The following is a 15328-nucleotide window of genomic DNA, read 5'->3' as shown; positions in this document are numbered from 1 at the left end:
CCACAGTGAGTATAGAAAGCATACTTTACTGCATATACAGATGGATTTAACTGTTGTAGGTTTAGTAACACTTTAAAAGCAGGTCTGTGAATGGCTCAGTTCCATAACGTGACACCTACATGGTACCTGCCCACCACTGGCAGAAAAAAAAGGAAAAGCACCTTTAGATTGAAATGTAACATGAAAATCTGAATCATGCAGTCACTTATTAATACAGTTTTTGTTGCACAGTTATTTTTGCAAACAACAAATCTACTTACCACTGTTTTGTATATAGTGTATGTTTCCTTTTCATGCTGCATTGCTGCTCTAAATTCTGCTTTACTGGTATATGCAAGAGCTATCAGATGGTGGCTGTATGAAAGGAAAACAAACAAACAATCATTTAGGGAACATTCACAGCAATGGTAGCAGCAAGATAAAATAGGAGTCATTTACTGTTTAAGAACTGGAGTGACATTGAAAAGCAGGACATGGCACTGGTGAAATCACTAACAATAACCATTTATCACTTTAACCTACTATTACAACAAACTATTTTCCAGATACAATTATTGCTTGGTGCACCTCAGAGGCATATCAACAATTCTTTCCACCAGAATGGATATATTACTTTTGTAGTTATAAAAACTATTTAGAATGCTAGCTTACATGATTAAGAATGTTGTAATAGAGAATAGGACTCTACACTAGGTGTTGTCAAATTTTTAAACAAAGGGCAAATTCACCAATGGGGGGCCAGTCTATTTTTGTGAGAAGAAAAATGCCCTAATGTCAGACTTACAGGTCAGCAGGGATAGAAAATGCAAATGCATCAGTGGTCAGTGGGAATCACAAAATATCCCAGTTTCAATGGGAATAATAAATGCCTTGACAGTCATTGCTGGTGTCAGTGGGAGGAATAGTGCCCCACTGCTGGTGACACTAGGGAAAGTAGTACTCTCTCACTGGTGTCAGTCATTGTTGGTGTCAGTATGAGGAATAGTAGCCCATTGTTGGTGTCAGTGGGAAGAACAGTGCCTCATCATTGGTGCCAGTGGGAGGAATAGTGCTCCACTGTTGGTGTCATTAGGATAAATAGTGCTTCATCGTTGGTGTCAGTGAGAGAAAAAGCATGCCATCGTTGGTGTCAGTGGGAAGAATAGTGCTCCATCATTGATGGCAGTGGGGAGTAGTTCCCCATTGTCCGTGATAGAGGAAGGATTACTATTTTATTGGGGTCAGTGGGAGACACAGGGGTTGATTTACTAAAGTTATATAGGCTGTACACTCCAAGTGCACTGAAAGCGCAGTTGCTCTAGATCTGGGGGGGGGGGGGGGGGCGGGGGGCATGCAAGGAAAATAAAAAACATCATTTTTGCTTGCACATGATTGAATTAGAGAAATCAGCTGAGCTTCGCCTCATTTCAGAGCTTCCCTTCAGATCTAAAGCAACTGCACTTGCAGTTGCAGTATATTTACCTTCAGTAATTCAACCCCATAGTGTTCTATTGGTGTCAATGAGAAAAATAGTGCTCTGTTGGTGTCTGTGGGAGAGAAAGTGCCCCACTGCTGGTGTCAGAGGAAGGAATAGTCCTTTATTTGTGTCATTGGGAGGAACAGTGCTGCATTGGTGTTGGTTGTGGGAACAGCAGTCCATTGTTGGTGTCAATGGGAGGAAAGTGCCCTAATGTTGGTGTCTTTTGCAGGAATAATGCTCCATTCTTGGTGTTAGTGGGAGTAATAGTGCTCTATTGGTATCAGTGGGAGGAACAGTGCTCTATTGTTGGTGTCAGTGTGAGGAATAGTGTCCCAGCATCGGTGTCAGTGGGAGGAAAAGTACCCCATTGCTGGTGCCAGAGGAAGGAATAGTGCAATACTAGTGTCATTGGGAGGGATAGTGCTGTATTGGTGTCAGTTGTAGGAACTGTGTTCCATTGTTGGCACCAATGGGAGGAAAGCGCCCATTGTTGGTATCATTGGCGGGAATAGTGCCATAACATTGGTGGCAGTAGGAGGAATAGTGCCCCATTGCTGGAGTCAATAGGAGGAGAACTGCCTCACTATTGGTGTCAGTAAGAGAAAAAGTGCCTCGTCATTGGTATCAGTAGGAGGAATAGTGCTTCACTGTTGGTATCAGTGGGCAAAATAGTGCCCCATCATTGATGTCTGTGGGAAAAGTCGGTTCCCATCATAGGTGTCAGGGGGATTAGGAAAGCTCAATTTGGTATACGATAAGAAGGGGCCTTCTTATTGCAGCCTTTAGTCTACAACAAGCAGAGTTCCTGAAAGATAAAATGTGAAGGGTGAATGGGGATGTTTTTTAGTCCTGGTAATATGTCAAAAGATAAACTAATATGTCAAAAAAAAAAAAAAGGACAGACCAAGGGCAGGTGGAGCTGAGGGAGCCCACCCCTCCTTAAAGGTATAGGAGCGCACTGGACACCCAGAATGTAGCACAATGGCAGCTAAGGTGTCCAGTGCACCCACTCACCAACAATTCAACAGTACAAAAAATGGCCACTGCCCCAGCCAGCCCAGCTGGTTGGCATGTTGACCTGGGAATTTTTCTCTTTTGTTGTCTGACATGCGTCGCCCTTCCATGTGTTTCTTGCTGTGAAGGCCAGTTATAGACTGGGTCAGCGGCCATTTTTTGTACTGTTGAATTGTTGGTGAGGGGGTGCACTGGACACCTTAGCTGCCATTGTGCTACATGCTGGGTGTCCAGTGCGCTCCTGTACCTTTAAGTAGGGGTGGGCTCCCTCAAGTCCACCTGTCCTTGGTCTATCCATTAAATACATGTGCCTCTACTATGGGGGCTCTAAAAATTTGCAGAATTAGGAACTACAGAATATCGGGGTGCCATGACGAGGCTCTGTAGCTTACGCATGTATTTGCAAATGTGTGCTAACTAAACCCCTGTTTTTAACGCATACTGTTAGACATTATAATTCGGTTTGTTTGTTTGCAGGCTGGTTGGAAAGTTGAGCTGGGAATTTTTCTTTTTTGTTGTTTGACATGCGTCGCCCTTCCATGTGCTCCTTGTTGTGAAGGCCAGTTATAGACTGGGTCAGTGGCCATTTTTTATAATGTCTTTGTTCCTGCAGCTTCCACAAAAAATGGCCACAATTAGTATTTTTCCATTCAAACATAATTGAACTCTGTTTAGTCCATTGCGTTATATAAATGACAGCATAACTGGAGTTAGGCTTTGGAAGGGGTTGTCTATGATATATGTGGCTTTCTGCTGGAAACTAGTGGAACAGAAGTGGCCCATCCATTTAAACCCTTTTCATGTCTATTGTCTTCTCCTCCCTCTGGGTTTAAACAACATGTATGTGCATGTGTGTGTGAAGGGGTCCTAGGTGTGTGAGTGGCCTAAAGATATGGTATGACAGATCACTTCTTCAATTGTTATGACTTGCCAAATGTCATTTTATTCTACATTAGCCTGCAATTTAGATTTAGTAGCTATGTAACAGATAAGCAGCTTCATGTTAATACCTGGGGGAAAAAGATGAAAATGATCCTGAAAAGTGTCAGAGAAGAGTTTACAAATCGTGTAGCCAAAGGGCTATATAGCTTTCCTCTGTCAGAACAGCATGAAGCTAGATTTAAACGTGTCAGGCAAAATTAATGTTTTCTAGGTATGTGCACAGTCACAGATGAAGCTATGGCAACACCCCTATTATGCAAAAATCAGCAGGCAGAGATTGACTCAAAGAGGAAAATTGTGTACACTTATTTTCTGGATCAATAGAATATCCTGAGACATCATTTTAAACATCAAAAAGCAACCTTCAAGAGTCACAGAGTTCTATATCCCTGCAAGTGCCATCTCGTATTTTGTATTTGTAACCCAACAGCCCCCTTTCTGGCTGCTATCTTTAAAGTGTAACTACAGGCAAAATCAAAAATAACATAGATGATGCAAACTGTCACTAACATAAAATCAGCAGGTTTTTTTTCTGAATCACTTCTGTACCATATTAACTGCTGGGTCTGCCAGAAGATCCATTAATTTTTAACTTTCATTAACAGAGTGACAACACTGTTCACTCTGCAGTGAAATTGTACAGCAGTGTTGTCACCAATTTTAAATTAGTTACAACACCTTGGAAGGTTTAAGTATGGATAGAAGCTGAGCATTTTAAGCACTCCCTGTCAATGTTATAAGGTTTATCTCAACCCCCCCCCCCCTCCCCAAATGCCATTTTTGCTGGACAACTTGGTCTGCTAAAGGAAATTAAAAAATAACAGGTCTACTGGCAGGATCACATGGTAATAAAATGAAGGCTCCTTAAACAATAGCAGTATCGTTTTCAACCTTTCATAAAAGCTGTACTACAGCTTCATGAATGGAACAGGATTTAGGAATGAAGGACAGGTGGAAGATTAAAGTGTTACTGAACCCACAACAGTAAAATCAGTCTGTATATGCAGTAAAGCATGCTTGTTATACTCACAGTGGAACCTAAGGGGTTAATCCTCTGCACTGTGTAAAAAGGCCCTTTGATCCTGACTTCTCTGCTCCTCTTCTTGTTCAAATGTCCACAACTTATCTCCTGATAAGACAGACTAAACCCATAACCATTCTGCACATACTCAGTTTGGTGTGTATTGCTAGTGAGGTTTTTTGTTTTCTTGGTAGAGTGCATGTGTTCAGGGTCAATCAGTACTGTCCAGACAGAGGTCAGGGGTTTTACATCCTCCTAGAGCAGAAACAAAACTCCTCCTACAAGCTTTAACCAGTGCTCTGCTGAACACTGATAGAAGTCACAAGACTGCTCTAACTGCTGATAAGAAAAGGTATTTAGCAGTTTACATTTACTAAAATAATTGCACTTCCATGTTCTGTGTACTGTGGAAGACCAGATATAGTGAATGCAGGGTCCTGGGTTTAGTAACAATTTAAGAGCTCCACCCCCTTCATTCAGAGATCCTGTTCTATTCATAGAAGCTGCAGTAAGATGGAGAAGGATTACTAATGAAAGAAGAGGAATCAGCACAAGCGACACACCCTACTGATTCTAAGTTATGTCCCTTATGCTGATTTTTCTGTTTATGCTTTTGGCTACACTTAGGCTTTAAAGTACACCTGTATTAGGAAAGTATGGAGGATCCATGCCTAACCTTTCCCTCTGTAAACACTGGTTTTCTGTTATTTTGAATCAATGGTTTCAGTACTTTCAGAGTCACTACACTACACTACACAAATTATTGGGGTTTTTTTGCCTTCCTCTGGATCAACTGTGGGTATGGGATTATAACTTTTTTTTCTGCTTCAATAATTTTACTAAAACATATAACATTGCAATACAACTGGTCAGCCACACAGGGGTATGAAGCAAAAAGAAGACGGGGGGCTACTATATTTTCCAATCCATAGCTAACTTCCTGTCCAATTACAGCATAGAAGAAAAAATGTCCATCTGTCATTGTATTTCTTCCATTTCCTAGGAGGATTAAGGATAAGGTGCTGCTGGTGGGGTCACCATTAAAGTGAACTGGTCATCCTGCAACAGCAAAGCACCATTTCGCTTTACAGTTCACACATGCTAAAATCAGACAACTTACAGCCCACCAAATCCCTTCACTTGTGGGATCAAATATGGTTCCATTATAGAGTAATAGGTTATCTAGTGAGCGCTACCTCGAAATTAAGGAAATAATGTATCAGGAGAGCAGCTAGAACACCAAATAAGGTAACCAATACACCTTCCAGGAAAATATGTAGATAATATAGGTGCAGTGCTATAAAAATAGTATGAATATGAACATAAAATATACAATATATAGGACATTTATCAACGTGCAATAGCGTAGTAGTTATATTAATAATTCAAGGCAAGTGATATAACGTCCAAATGAAAAAACGTGTGATATGGAGATCCTGTAAAGTCCCTGCTTAAAGTAGGAATATGTGATCCAGAGGTGGTAGTTAATGAACAGAATGCGCACTCACCAGAAGTGCGTATTAAATACGCATTAGGAAACTCTCCTGTATCATCAGGCACGTGAAGGCTCTTCTATATTCAGATCAGGCTGCATTCACTATCAACATCTGGTCACCGACAGAACAGGATTCAGAAGTTCATCATTCGATATTCAGTCACAGCATCACGGAGTCACCTTTAAGGCACTGCGGGGGATGGCACTCACAGAGAGAGCCCAATAAGGGACATCACATAGTGTGATACTGTTTGATGAACTTTTATTAATGTATTAAGATCAAATACATTAATACATTAATAAAAGTTCATCAAACAGTATCACACTATGTGATGTCCCTTATTGGGCTCTCTCTGTGAGTGCCATCCCCCGCAGTGCCTTAAAGGTGACTCCATGATGCTGTGACTGAATATCGAATGATGAACTTCTGAATCCTGTTCTGTCAGTGACCAGATGTTGATAGTGAATGCAGCCTGATCTGAATATAGAAGAGCCTTCACGTGCCTGATGATACAGGAGATTTTCCTAATGCGTATTTAATACGCACTTCTGGTGAGTGCGCATTCTGTTCATTAACTACCACCTCTGGATCACATATTCCTACTTTAAGCAGGGACTTTACAGGATCTCCATATCACACGTCTTTTCATTTGGACGTTATATCACTTGCCTTGAATTATTAATATAACTACTACGCTATTGCACGTTGATAAATGTCCTATATATTGTATATTTTATGTTCATGTTCATACTATTTTTATAGCGCTGCACCTATATTATCTACATGGTTCCATTATAAACTAGATGAATTTGTTCGAAACAGTGGCTGGATAAGTTGAATTTATTTTTAGCAGACAAAAGCAAATGTCAATGGACCTGTACTGAATTTGTATGTGAAGTGTGCGGGGTACTCTTAAGATTTATGATAAAAAAAATCAACTTTAGATATTTAGAAATTTCAACAGAATAATAAAGAAGCAAAGCATAGGAAAACAGTTCTATAACAAAGAGCCTACACAGCGTATGGCATGCAGTGTATAATTGCAAATTAGATACCTCAAGGCCACATCCAAGGATTTCATTCCATAATACTTTCTGTTAAGCTCCAAGGCTTTCTCAAGAAATCGTAGAGACAAGTCACATTCAAACACAGCTTGTAGAACTACACCGATATTGCTCTGTGAAGATGAGAAGATAAGAAACAGGAAACAAGGTGGGAGTCAGTAGGAGTCAGTTCTGTTGATCTCATTCCAGTGATGAAGAAATGACATCACTGCTTACTGCACTGTTCCTATGTACATAGAGGGTTCCTGGGTCCTACATTTTCTGATCTTTCAGGTCACCTTTAGTATTGCTCTGGGAATTGCAGCATGGCTCTGATCAAGTCTGGGGAAGGGGTTAGCAGTAACCTCTGCACAGTAATGCCATCACTGTGTACATTTTTACTGCAGGATCTTAAAAAAAAAAAAATATATATATATATATATATATATATATATAGATAGATAAAAATATTTATCTTTAGTCAAAACTACAAAACTTTCAGATATAGTAACTCATACAAAGGTAAGTACACACTATGAAGTCTGAAAAGATGGAAATGTAAAAGCAGCTTTACTCAACCCAAAACTCTTTCCAACTTCCTTCTTAAAGGACAGCTTCAAGCATAAACCATAAAAATAGCTGGATTCCTGTATCTGCATCCTATTCTGGGACATACTGTCTGGCAGAAAAGATACTAGTCCATAATAGTCCACTATAAACTCAAACACCTGCCTCTGAATGTGTACTATGTGGTCACTGCTAAGCAAATTGTATTATTTGATCAGTGAAAAATACAGATACATTTATTGCTTACAAAAGAAGGCGATAACAGTTTCACCTGAATACAACACAATTCTCAGATCACATTTAAAACAAAAAAATAATTGTTAGTATGACCAGAGTTCCCTTTAATTAGCTTTCATGTTCTAGGCTAAACCTCCACAAAAAGAATGATTTTTAATTGTGGGGAATTTACATTTTTTGCAGCCAGCAGACCTTTTAAAGACTTTTATGACTTTGTAAAATTGTTTAATATGTATACAACAGCCTTTCTCAACCTTTTTACCCCTGAGGAACCCTTGAAATAATTTCCAGATCTCCAGGAAACCCTATTAAAACCAATTAATTGGAGATCAGTGAGAAGCATACTCACCATACCACACACACCTTACAGTGGAGATTAGATTGCTACCATTTCAGCTACCATTTCAGCTAGCTAAAAAGGTCATTGGTGTCACGCTGCTGACTGCTGTTGGCCCTGAAACCATGCAAGCACCATCAGATGGGGGTTCAATCAGCCAGGGCCCAAGCAATCCCTAGCAAGCTCTGGAGGAACCCTAGTTGATACATGATTTGAGGTATTCAGGGTCCCTTACCTCCAGCTCTAGTGTGGGAGTAAGTTCACTCTCCGTTAGCTGCATAACCAGTTTTGGGAAAGTGAGGTAAGCAAAGTGGCAGATCCTTCTATGCCTTGCAGTGCTCAGGCAAAATAGTAAAACTAAACTGGAAGGTTCATTGGCTCCTGTCTAAATTGGCCCTAATACATGTATGTCTGAATGTGAGTTTAGGGGCCTTAAATTGTACGCCCCTCGAGGGCAGGGACTGATGTGAATGTACAATATATATGTAATGTGCTGCGTAAATTGGCAACACTACATAAGTATCTGTAATAAATAAATAAACAACATAAACAGTGAGGCACATGGCTTTGGCAGAATCTGCTGGTGGTAAGCAGGGAGGTGGTATAGTGTCCCTTCAAAATTATGATTCCATAATCAAAAGAGTACAATCACAAATACAATGAAGGCCAGATATTATCTTTTGTACATGTAACACAGTGGATGATAGAAACATAGCTAATAAAAGCAGTGTGGTCAGGGTCAATATAAGAAAAAGATAGGAAAGATTTGTGTGCAACAAATGTACTAGTGTCAGTGGCTAAGAATTATCAGCATTTGCAACCCTGTGCAAAACCGATTCAATGCAAGTTAGTGTTAGGTTCCTATATTCTGCCAGATAACCTGATCAATAATGCCCCCTCAAAAAAGGTACATGTGAAAGAAACATTTTCCTTTTTTTTAGTTGAATGAAAGCATTTTCCTTTTCTTACTGAGATAAGGAAGCAATGTCTGATCTAAAGGATTGTATACATGTAGCTTTGGATGTTCATTCAGAAACTGATTTTCATGATCAACTGCATTTTGACTAGTATATTGCTGATTTATGTTTTTTCCAGATCTTTTCAAAATAAAAATGACCTGTATGTCTAAACTACAAATTATTTAATGCAAAAAAAGGTATGCTAACATTCACAAATTTGTTGACAAATGTGTTGACATTTGTAAAATAACAGATTACACTACAACATCTTTATGACTTTGCAACTTTAGATCAGAAACGTCTATGTATTTGTCAATCAGTGATATAAAATTTTTCTTCGATATACAATTTTTATATAAACCCAAATACAATTTATGTTTACTAGTCTCACAACAATTCTCAACTCCTGTAAAAAAAAAAAAGGATTTTTTGGTCAAAAGCCACCCACATAGTTCAGTAATGAGGTTTTTCCATTCTATCCAGGTACCTCAATGTCCCCTACAATTTCATATAAAATATAATCTTGCTTAGAAAGCCAGTACTTACATCTAGTGTAGCCATGGTAGGATGATCTTCACCTGCTATAAGCAGCATTAGGTATCGAGCACGATATAACAGCTTCAGAGACACTGGTAGCTGTCCGCTGGCAAAACAGAAATGTGAGAGAAGGACCTGTTGGAAGATACCATAGGATACGATTAAGATGATTGACAGAACATAATAGAAGGCGTGCCTTGAAAGTATTGGCCTTTTTATGGGACCTCCCTATCCTTCAAGTTCAATTGAAGGAAAGAGAAGGAGCTGTATCATGCTAGATTTTTTTACTTTGAGACCCTGGAGCAAAAAGACAAGAGATCAGAGTTGCTATTGAACTCCAATGTGATCAAAGCTTTCAAATTGTGCTCCAAGGTGTCATTCTGATAACAGGCAGCGTGAGACTACTCCCAGAGGCAATCTCTCATACTGACAACCTCTGTATAATGCCCAAAGCAATGTATATCACCAAATGGAAAAACCACACTTGGTGCAGAAAGAGGAGGGTGGCAGTATGGGCACTCTCAGTGGACAGGGGAATGTGGATGGTGGGACTTTGTCCTGAACTCAGGCCCCTAGTATCGAAAATAAGAGGTATACAGAAGAGGGTTTCAAAGCTTAATAGGGAAATGTTATGGTTTCACTTCTTAGGTAGGACTTTAAATGAACATAAAAGATAATTTTTAAAATAAGATGCCTATAGAATAAGTTACGTTTTTGCTATTCTTTTTGAAAAATTCTCGGCTAACTGTGCCCTAGCTGCACTGGCCAACGTTAGGTATGTGAACACCCTCTGGGCCCTCCGGGCCCACTGGGACCTAAGATGTCTTGCTGGAGTCTCCAGTTCATGCAAGCTCGCATTTAGAACTACAACCTTATTCCCAACACTGCACACACAGGCAAAGCAAGAGGGACATGTAGACAAAGCCACAAATCTCCTCCTCTACAGCAGCCCCCAAATCAGCATGACTTTGGCTCTGTGTCCCTCATGTTCTGCCTGGTAATGGCTGCACCTAAGGTTGTAATTCTGAAAGGGAACACGCACAAACTACAGATTCCATAGGTACCGGCGGGCACAGGGGGCACCCACATACCTGAAGTCAGCCATCTCAGCTGGGGCACACTTAGCAGATGAAGAACCAAAGCGGAAACTTCAAAAAGAACAGCAAGAGCCGGCAAGTCCTACCATAAGCTACTCATTAAAAAAAATGACTTTAATGCCACTTTAATTTTTAAAATGTTTAAAATGGCTGACAGATTTGCTTTCAGCGCAGTCAGAAACTCTAAGAAATATAAAAAGATAGTGAGCAACTCAACACATCTATCATCCAAAACTAAAATATCAGCAAATATCACTTTTTGGGGTTTAGCATCTTAATTTAACAGATACGACTTTAAAATGGTATTAAACAGGGGCACCCAGTGCCGTTTTAAATGCACCTAATAAAAGCTGCTGCAGCATTTTCTGGCAGGTGTTCAGCTGTCACTGACAGCCAGTATTTTCAGCATAAAGTCCAGTACTAAGTCCAAGAGCTTATCAACCCCTGGGCATTCTGTAGCACAATACTTCCACATTATTGTTGGAGGGAAAATCATGTGATACCACCTTGACATCACTGGTTATTCAGTGTGCGCCTTGGCCATTTTGAAGTACAACACAGCTTCTTCAGTCCTTTCCTACCTCTCCGTTCAGCAACTGATCATTGTAACAGTGATCTACTGCATGCTGATAACAACGAGCTATAGATTACTGTTATGTGTAAACTGCTAGAGAGGTGCATTCGGGAAGGGGGTGTTTGGTGGAGCTGAATCTAATTTCTATGAACTAATCCCATAAAAAAAACATAAAAAATATGCCCTGGTCTTTACAAATAATTTGGATTTTTTCAATGACATTTGCATTTATTAAGTGTCAGGGTGGATTTGATTTAAATCAAGTTGATTTAAATCATGATTTAAATCACTAGTGAAAAGGCTTGATTTAAATCATAATTAAAGAGCAACTGTCATCTCTGTCCTGCAGCGGCTCCTCCTCTGACCAACTGTTGACTCACCGACAGTCCCATTCACTTTATTGGGACGGCTGGTGATGCAGCACTGACACAAAAAGGTGAGAGATGTGGCGGCAGCAGGTGAGTGGATGCCCGCAACAGGCGCTGCTATGATGGATCTAAAATGACAGGTGCTCTTTAAATGTAAGGAATCCGACTCATTCTAGCTGGTAGTTAGAATCTTTAATATTTTTAAACCAAATGAAGGTTTCCTTTTTAGAATAATAAGCCGTTAGTAAAACAGCGATATCAGAACCGATTTTAGGTCAATAGGTTCATCACACGTAGTTGGAGAACTACTCAAATTCTTTTATCTCATGTTTTTTCTCATGGTTACTGTAAAATTGTGTGAATGCATCAATGCAGTGCATGTTATCTCAGCTTGGATTTATTGAATTAGTTTATCAAAAATGTAAATATTGCAGAATATACAGCCACATATTACATAACTAAGCTCCATTTCATGCTGAATAAACTAAATTATTAATGTATCTTAAACAAAAAAAACAATCTTTAGATAGATTTTTACTCCAAAAGCATTTTATTAAAATACATTTGATAAAAATAAAAAAAATCAGATTTCAATTAAAAAAATCAGATTTTTTTTTTTTTTTTTAAAAAGTCATTGATTTTTATCCACCCTGTTAAGTGTCAAACACTAACACAAGCAGGCTTGATGTCATTCAAGTTTTAGAACTTGAGGACTTGTGAAAATGGCACTATGACACTAATTACTGTTAAAACAACCCGAATCAACCTTGACTTAATGGAACACTACCAATTAAACACAGAGATGATCTTCTCCTGCATGCATCACACTATAAAACTAAATAAAGAAAACAGCTTTCCAAAATTGGAAGGCAAACTTTGACTTTGGCCCTTACCTCTGCATTGTGTTATGTAACAATGATGGAACAGGGAGGAAGGTAAGTATTTTTACCAGGCAGGCTATGTGCCAAGGGGGTGGCGGGATTAATTGTAGTAAAGCTGCCCTTTAATTCTGCCTAACTCAAGAATGTATAGCATAGAGCACAGAAAACCTACATAATCTTGGATGGCGTTTGTGCTGTCATATCCAAGTGTTCTCTCCGTCATTATCACTGCTTTCTGCTGATTATCCAGAGCCTGGTAATAAAAAGAACAGATTTATTAAACTTTGTTGTATGTCTTGCAGTTGAATGCAGTACTACTAGTCTATGTCAGAATTAGCAATTCAAGGCACTCTCTAAGCAGTTGGTTCCTGTGTGTTGTACATTTTAAAGTTTACACTTTAGCAAGATTAAAACACGTAAAAAAGGCTAATATTCCAAACTGTGCCAAACATGAGATAATTAGCATAGTAAATAACTTTTTTGTACAGATATTTCCTCTAAATTATCTGACATTTTAGTAGACTTAATGCTTTCAAGTAAAAACTGGTAAGTGATCTTTTATGGCAGTCCTGAAATACACCCACATTGTTGGCCTCATTTATCAAAGTGTTTGAATTACGATCGAATTGTGTTGCCTTATAGAAACTTGTGCTGGAAGCTTGAATGTGTTTGGTCACTGCGATCACATTACAGATAGCTTTTAATTCAAACTAAAAACCCCAGAGCATGTTTTCTACTCTTCCACACAGACGTAAATCAGAACTAAAATCAAATTAAAAGGATCCCAGCCAAAAAAATATTCCCTGTGCACACTTCTCAAGAAACCTAGACTCAATCCAGTGTCTTCAGAAAGCGTGGGAACTGTTATTGGCCAGGATCCTTTTTAAATTATTGTTAGTCAATATAAACTGAAAAAAAGAGAGTACTGCTTAGAGTGCTCTGGGAGTATCTCTTTGCTGGAATGTTTGACAGACAGGAAGTGAGGGGAAATCCCTTCAACAGTGACACAGACAGCATTTAAAATATGATGAAAAACTTAACAGACACAGCATTAAAACTTGAAAGACGCTCTAATCCCCACTATATCCAAAACATCAAAAAAAAGAAAATATCTGTAGCTCGAGTTGGGATTTGAAGTGTTTAGCAGACAATATATTTCTTTGGTTATTATGTATTACTGAATAGTAGTTACATAGTTACATAGTTAGTCTTGCTGAAAAAAGACAAATGTCCATCCAGTTAAACCATAGAAAAAAAAAGTTATCCTATACCCACAGTTGATCCAGAGGAAGGCAAAAAAACCCAGCAAAGCATGATCCAATTTGCTCCTGCTGGGAAAAAAATTCCTTCCTGATCCCCAGAGAGGCAATCGGATATTCCCTGGATCAACTTTACCTATAAATGTTAGCATCCAGTAGTAATTTTAACTTGTGGGTTTTAATTCATGCCTGCACTTTAGTTCTAAAATGTGTATTGAGATGGTTTTCAATATTTATCTTATCGAATAAATAAGTTAATAAAAAGTTATATCTGCTGGCATTTTAATCAAATAAAATTCACATTATATATATTTATTTAAATGGCTCTGAAACAAAAGTCAAATAAATTCCCATTTCTGCTTTTATTTTCTCTATATTCAGCGTATGTGAATGCACATAACTATCCACTTTGTTTCCAATACAAGATATCCTCATGAATTCAAACGCAAATGTCGTACAATACTTTTCACCCATCCCCTATTCTGCATAGAACATTGTAGAGAAATGGTCATGTGTGATAAAAAAAAACAAAAACTCTTATAACTGCTGCAAGAACTCACTGTTAACAACTGGAGGTTATCACAAACAATGCTCAAAATAAGGACCAACTATTGTCGCTATTGAGCCAAGTATGGTTACCCAAGGAACCAAATGGTCAGGCAGGATTACATGACAGTAGTGTGTAAATGCAAATTACTCCTATCCCCCAATTCTGCCAACTAATCCGTTTAATGTAATGCATCTTTTCCCAGTCCTATCAGCCTCCTTTTTACTGCAATGGATTTGGGTTCTATAGACATTATAGAAATCTTTGAAATACAAGCAGATGAAGGTGCAGGAAATAACTTAAACTGTAAATCTGGCAGTTGATATGTAAGTAAGAGTTATCCACTCAGGGATTGGCAAACAGTGGATACTTCTGCAATTGTTTTGCGTAACATTACTTCTACAATACAGGCTAATTATGCAGAATAGTTTAAATGTAGAAGGTTGGCCAATTAAAGATAATTATACCATGTCTTTTGCTTTTAAAATGCTTTCTACAGAATAAGTCATAATTCTCACCTCTGCTATGTCTCCTAAAAGGAACTTGATTCGGGCAAGTAAACGCAGGCACACCGCAATCTCGGGATGTACAGCACCATACACACTGTTGAACTGGACCAGAGCTTCATTTAATAAAACTACACCTTCTTTAAGGCCACCTGTGAAACACAGAAGGTAACAAGTTAATTCTGAGAGTTGGTTGTAAACCTGGAAAATGTTGCTACAAGGCTTATTAGTTATTCAATAAATGAGATGGAAGAAATGAACACAGAATAAAATTTTCCAGTTGTTAATGAATGTTTTAGAGTGCCTACATGCAGATGCATTCACTTGGCCAACAAACAGAGGGTTACTAAATTTGCTAAAACTAGGAAGTGCAAAATCTGGTGCAGCTCTGCATAGAAGCCAATCAGCTTTCAGGTTTGATTGTCAAAAGCTTAATTGAAGAAGTTGACGTTAGAAGCTGATTGGCTACCACACGCGACTGCAC

At 38.8% G+C, this 15328-nt stretch overlaps 1 protein-coding gene across 1 annotated transcript in view; it reads right to left on the bottom strand.

Moving 5' to 3' along the window:
- LOC149448728 (clustered mitochondria protein homolog) overlaps positions 1–15328 on the bottom strand; it is a 103617-nt gene that overhangs the window by 8523 nt on the left and 79766 nt on the right. Inside the window, exons 19-23 of the mRNA XM_089651727.1 lie at positions 14857–14996; positions 12705–12785; positions 9622–9747; positions 6988–7109; positions 261–354 (exon numbers count right to left, since the gene is read on the bottom strand). Of these exons, the coding sequence (XP_089507853.1) occupies positions 261–354; positions 6988–7109; positions 9622–9747; positions 12705–12785; positions 14857–14996 (563 nt within the window). The remainder of the gene's footprint in view (positions 1–260; positions 355–6987; positions 7110–9621; positions 9748–12704; positions 12786–14856; positions 14997–15328) is intronic.

The sequence above is a fragment of the Staurois parvus genome, unplaced genomic scaffold, assembly GCF_062004578.1.
Source record: "Staurois parvus isolate SC_StPar_1 unplaced genomic scaffold, SC_StPar_1.0 ptg000661l, whole genome shotgun sequence".
Taxonomy (NCBI): domain Eukaryota; kingdom Metazoa; phylum Chordata; class Amphibia; order Anura; family Ranidae; genus Staurois; species Staurois parvus.
This window is presented reverse-complemented; position numbering and strand designations above follow the sequence as displayed.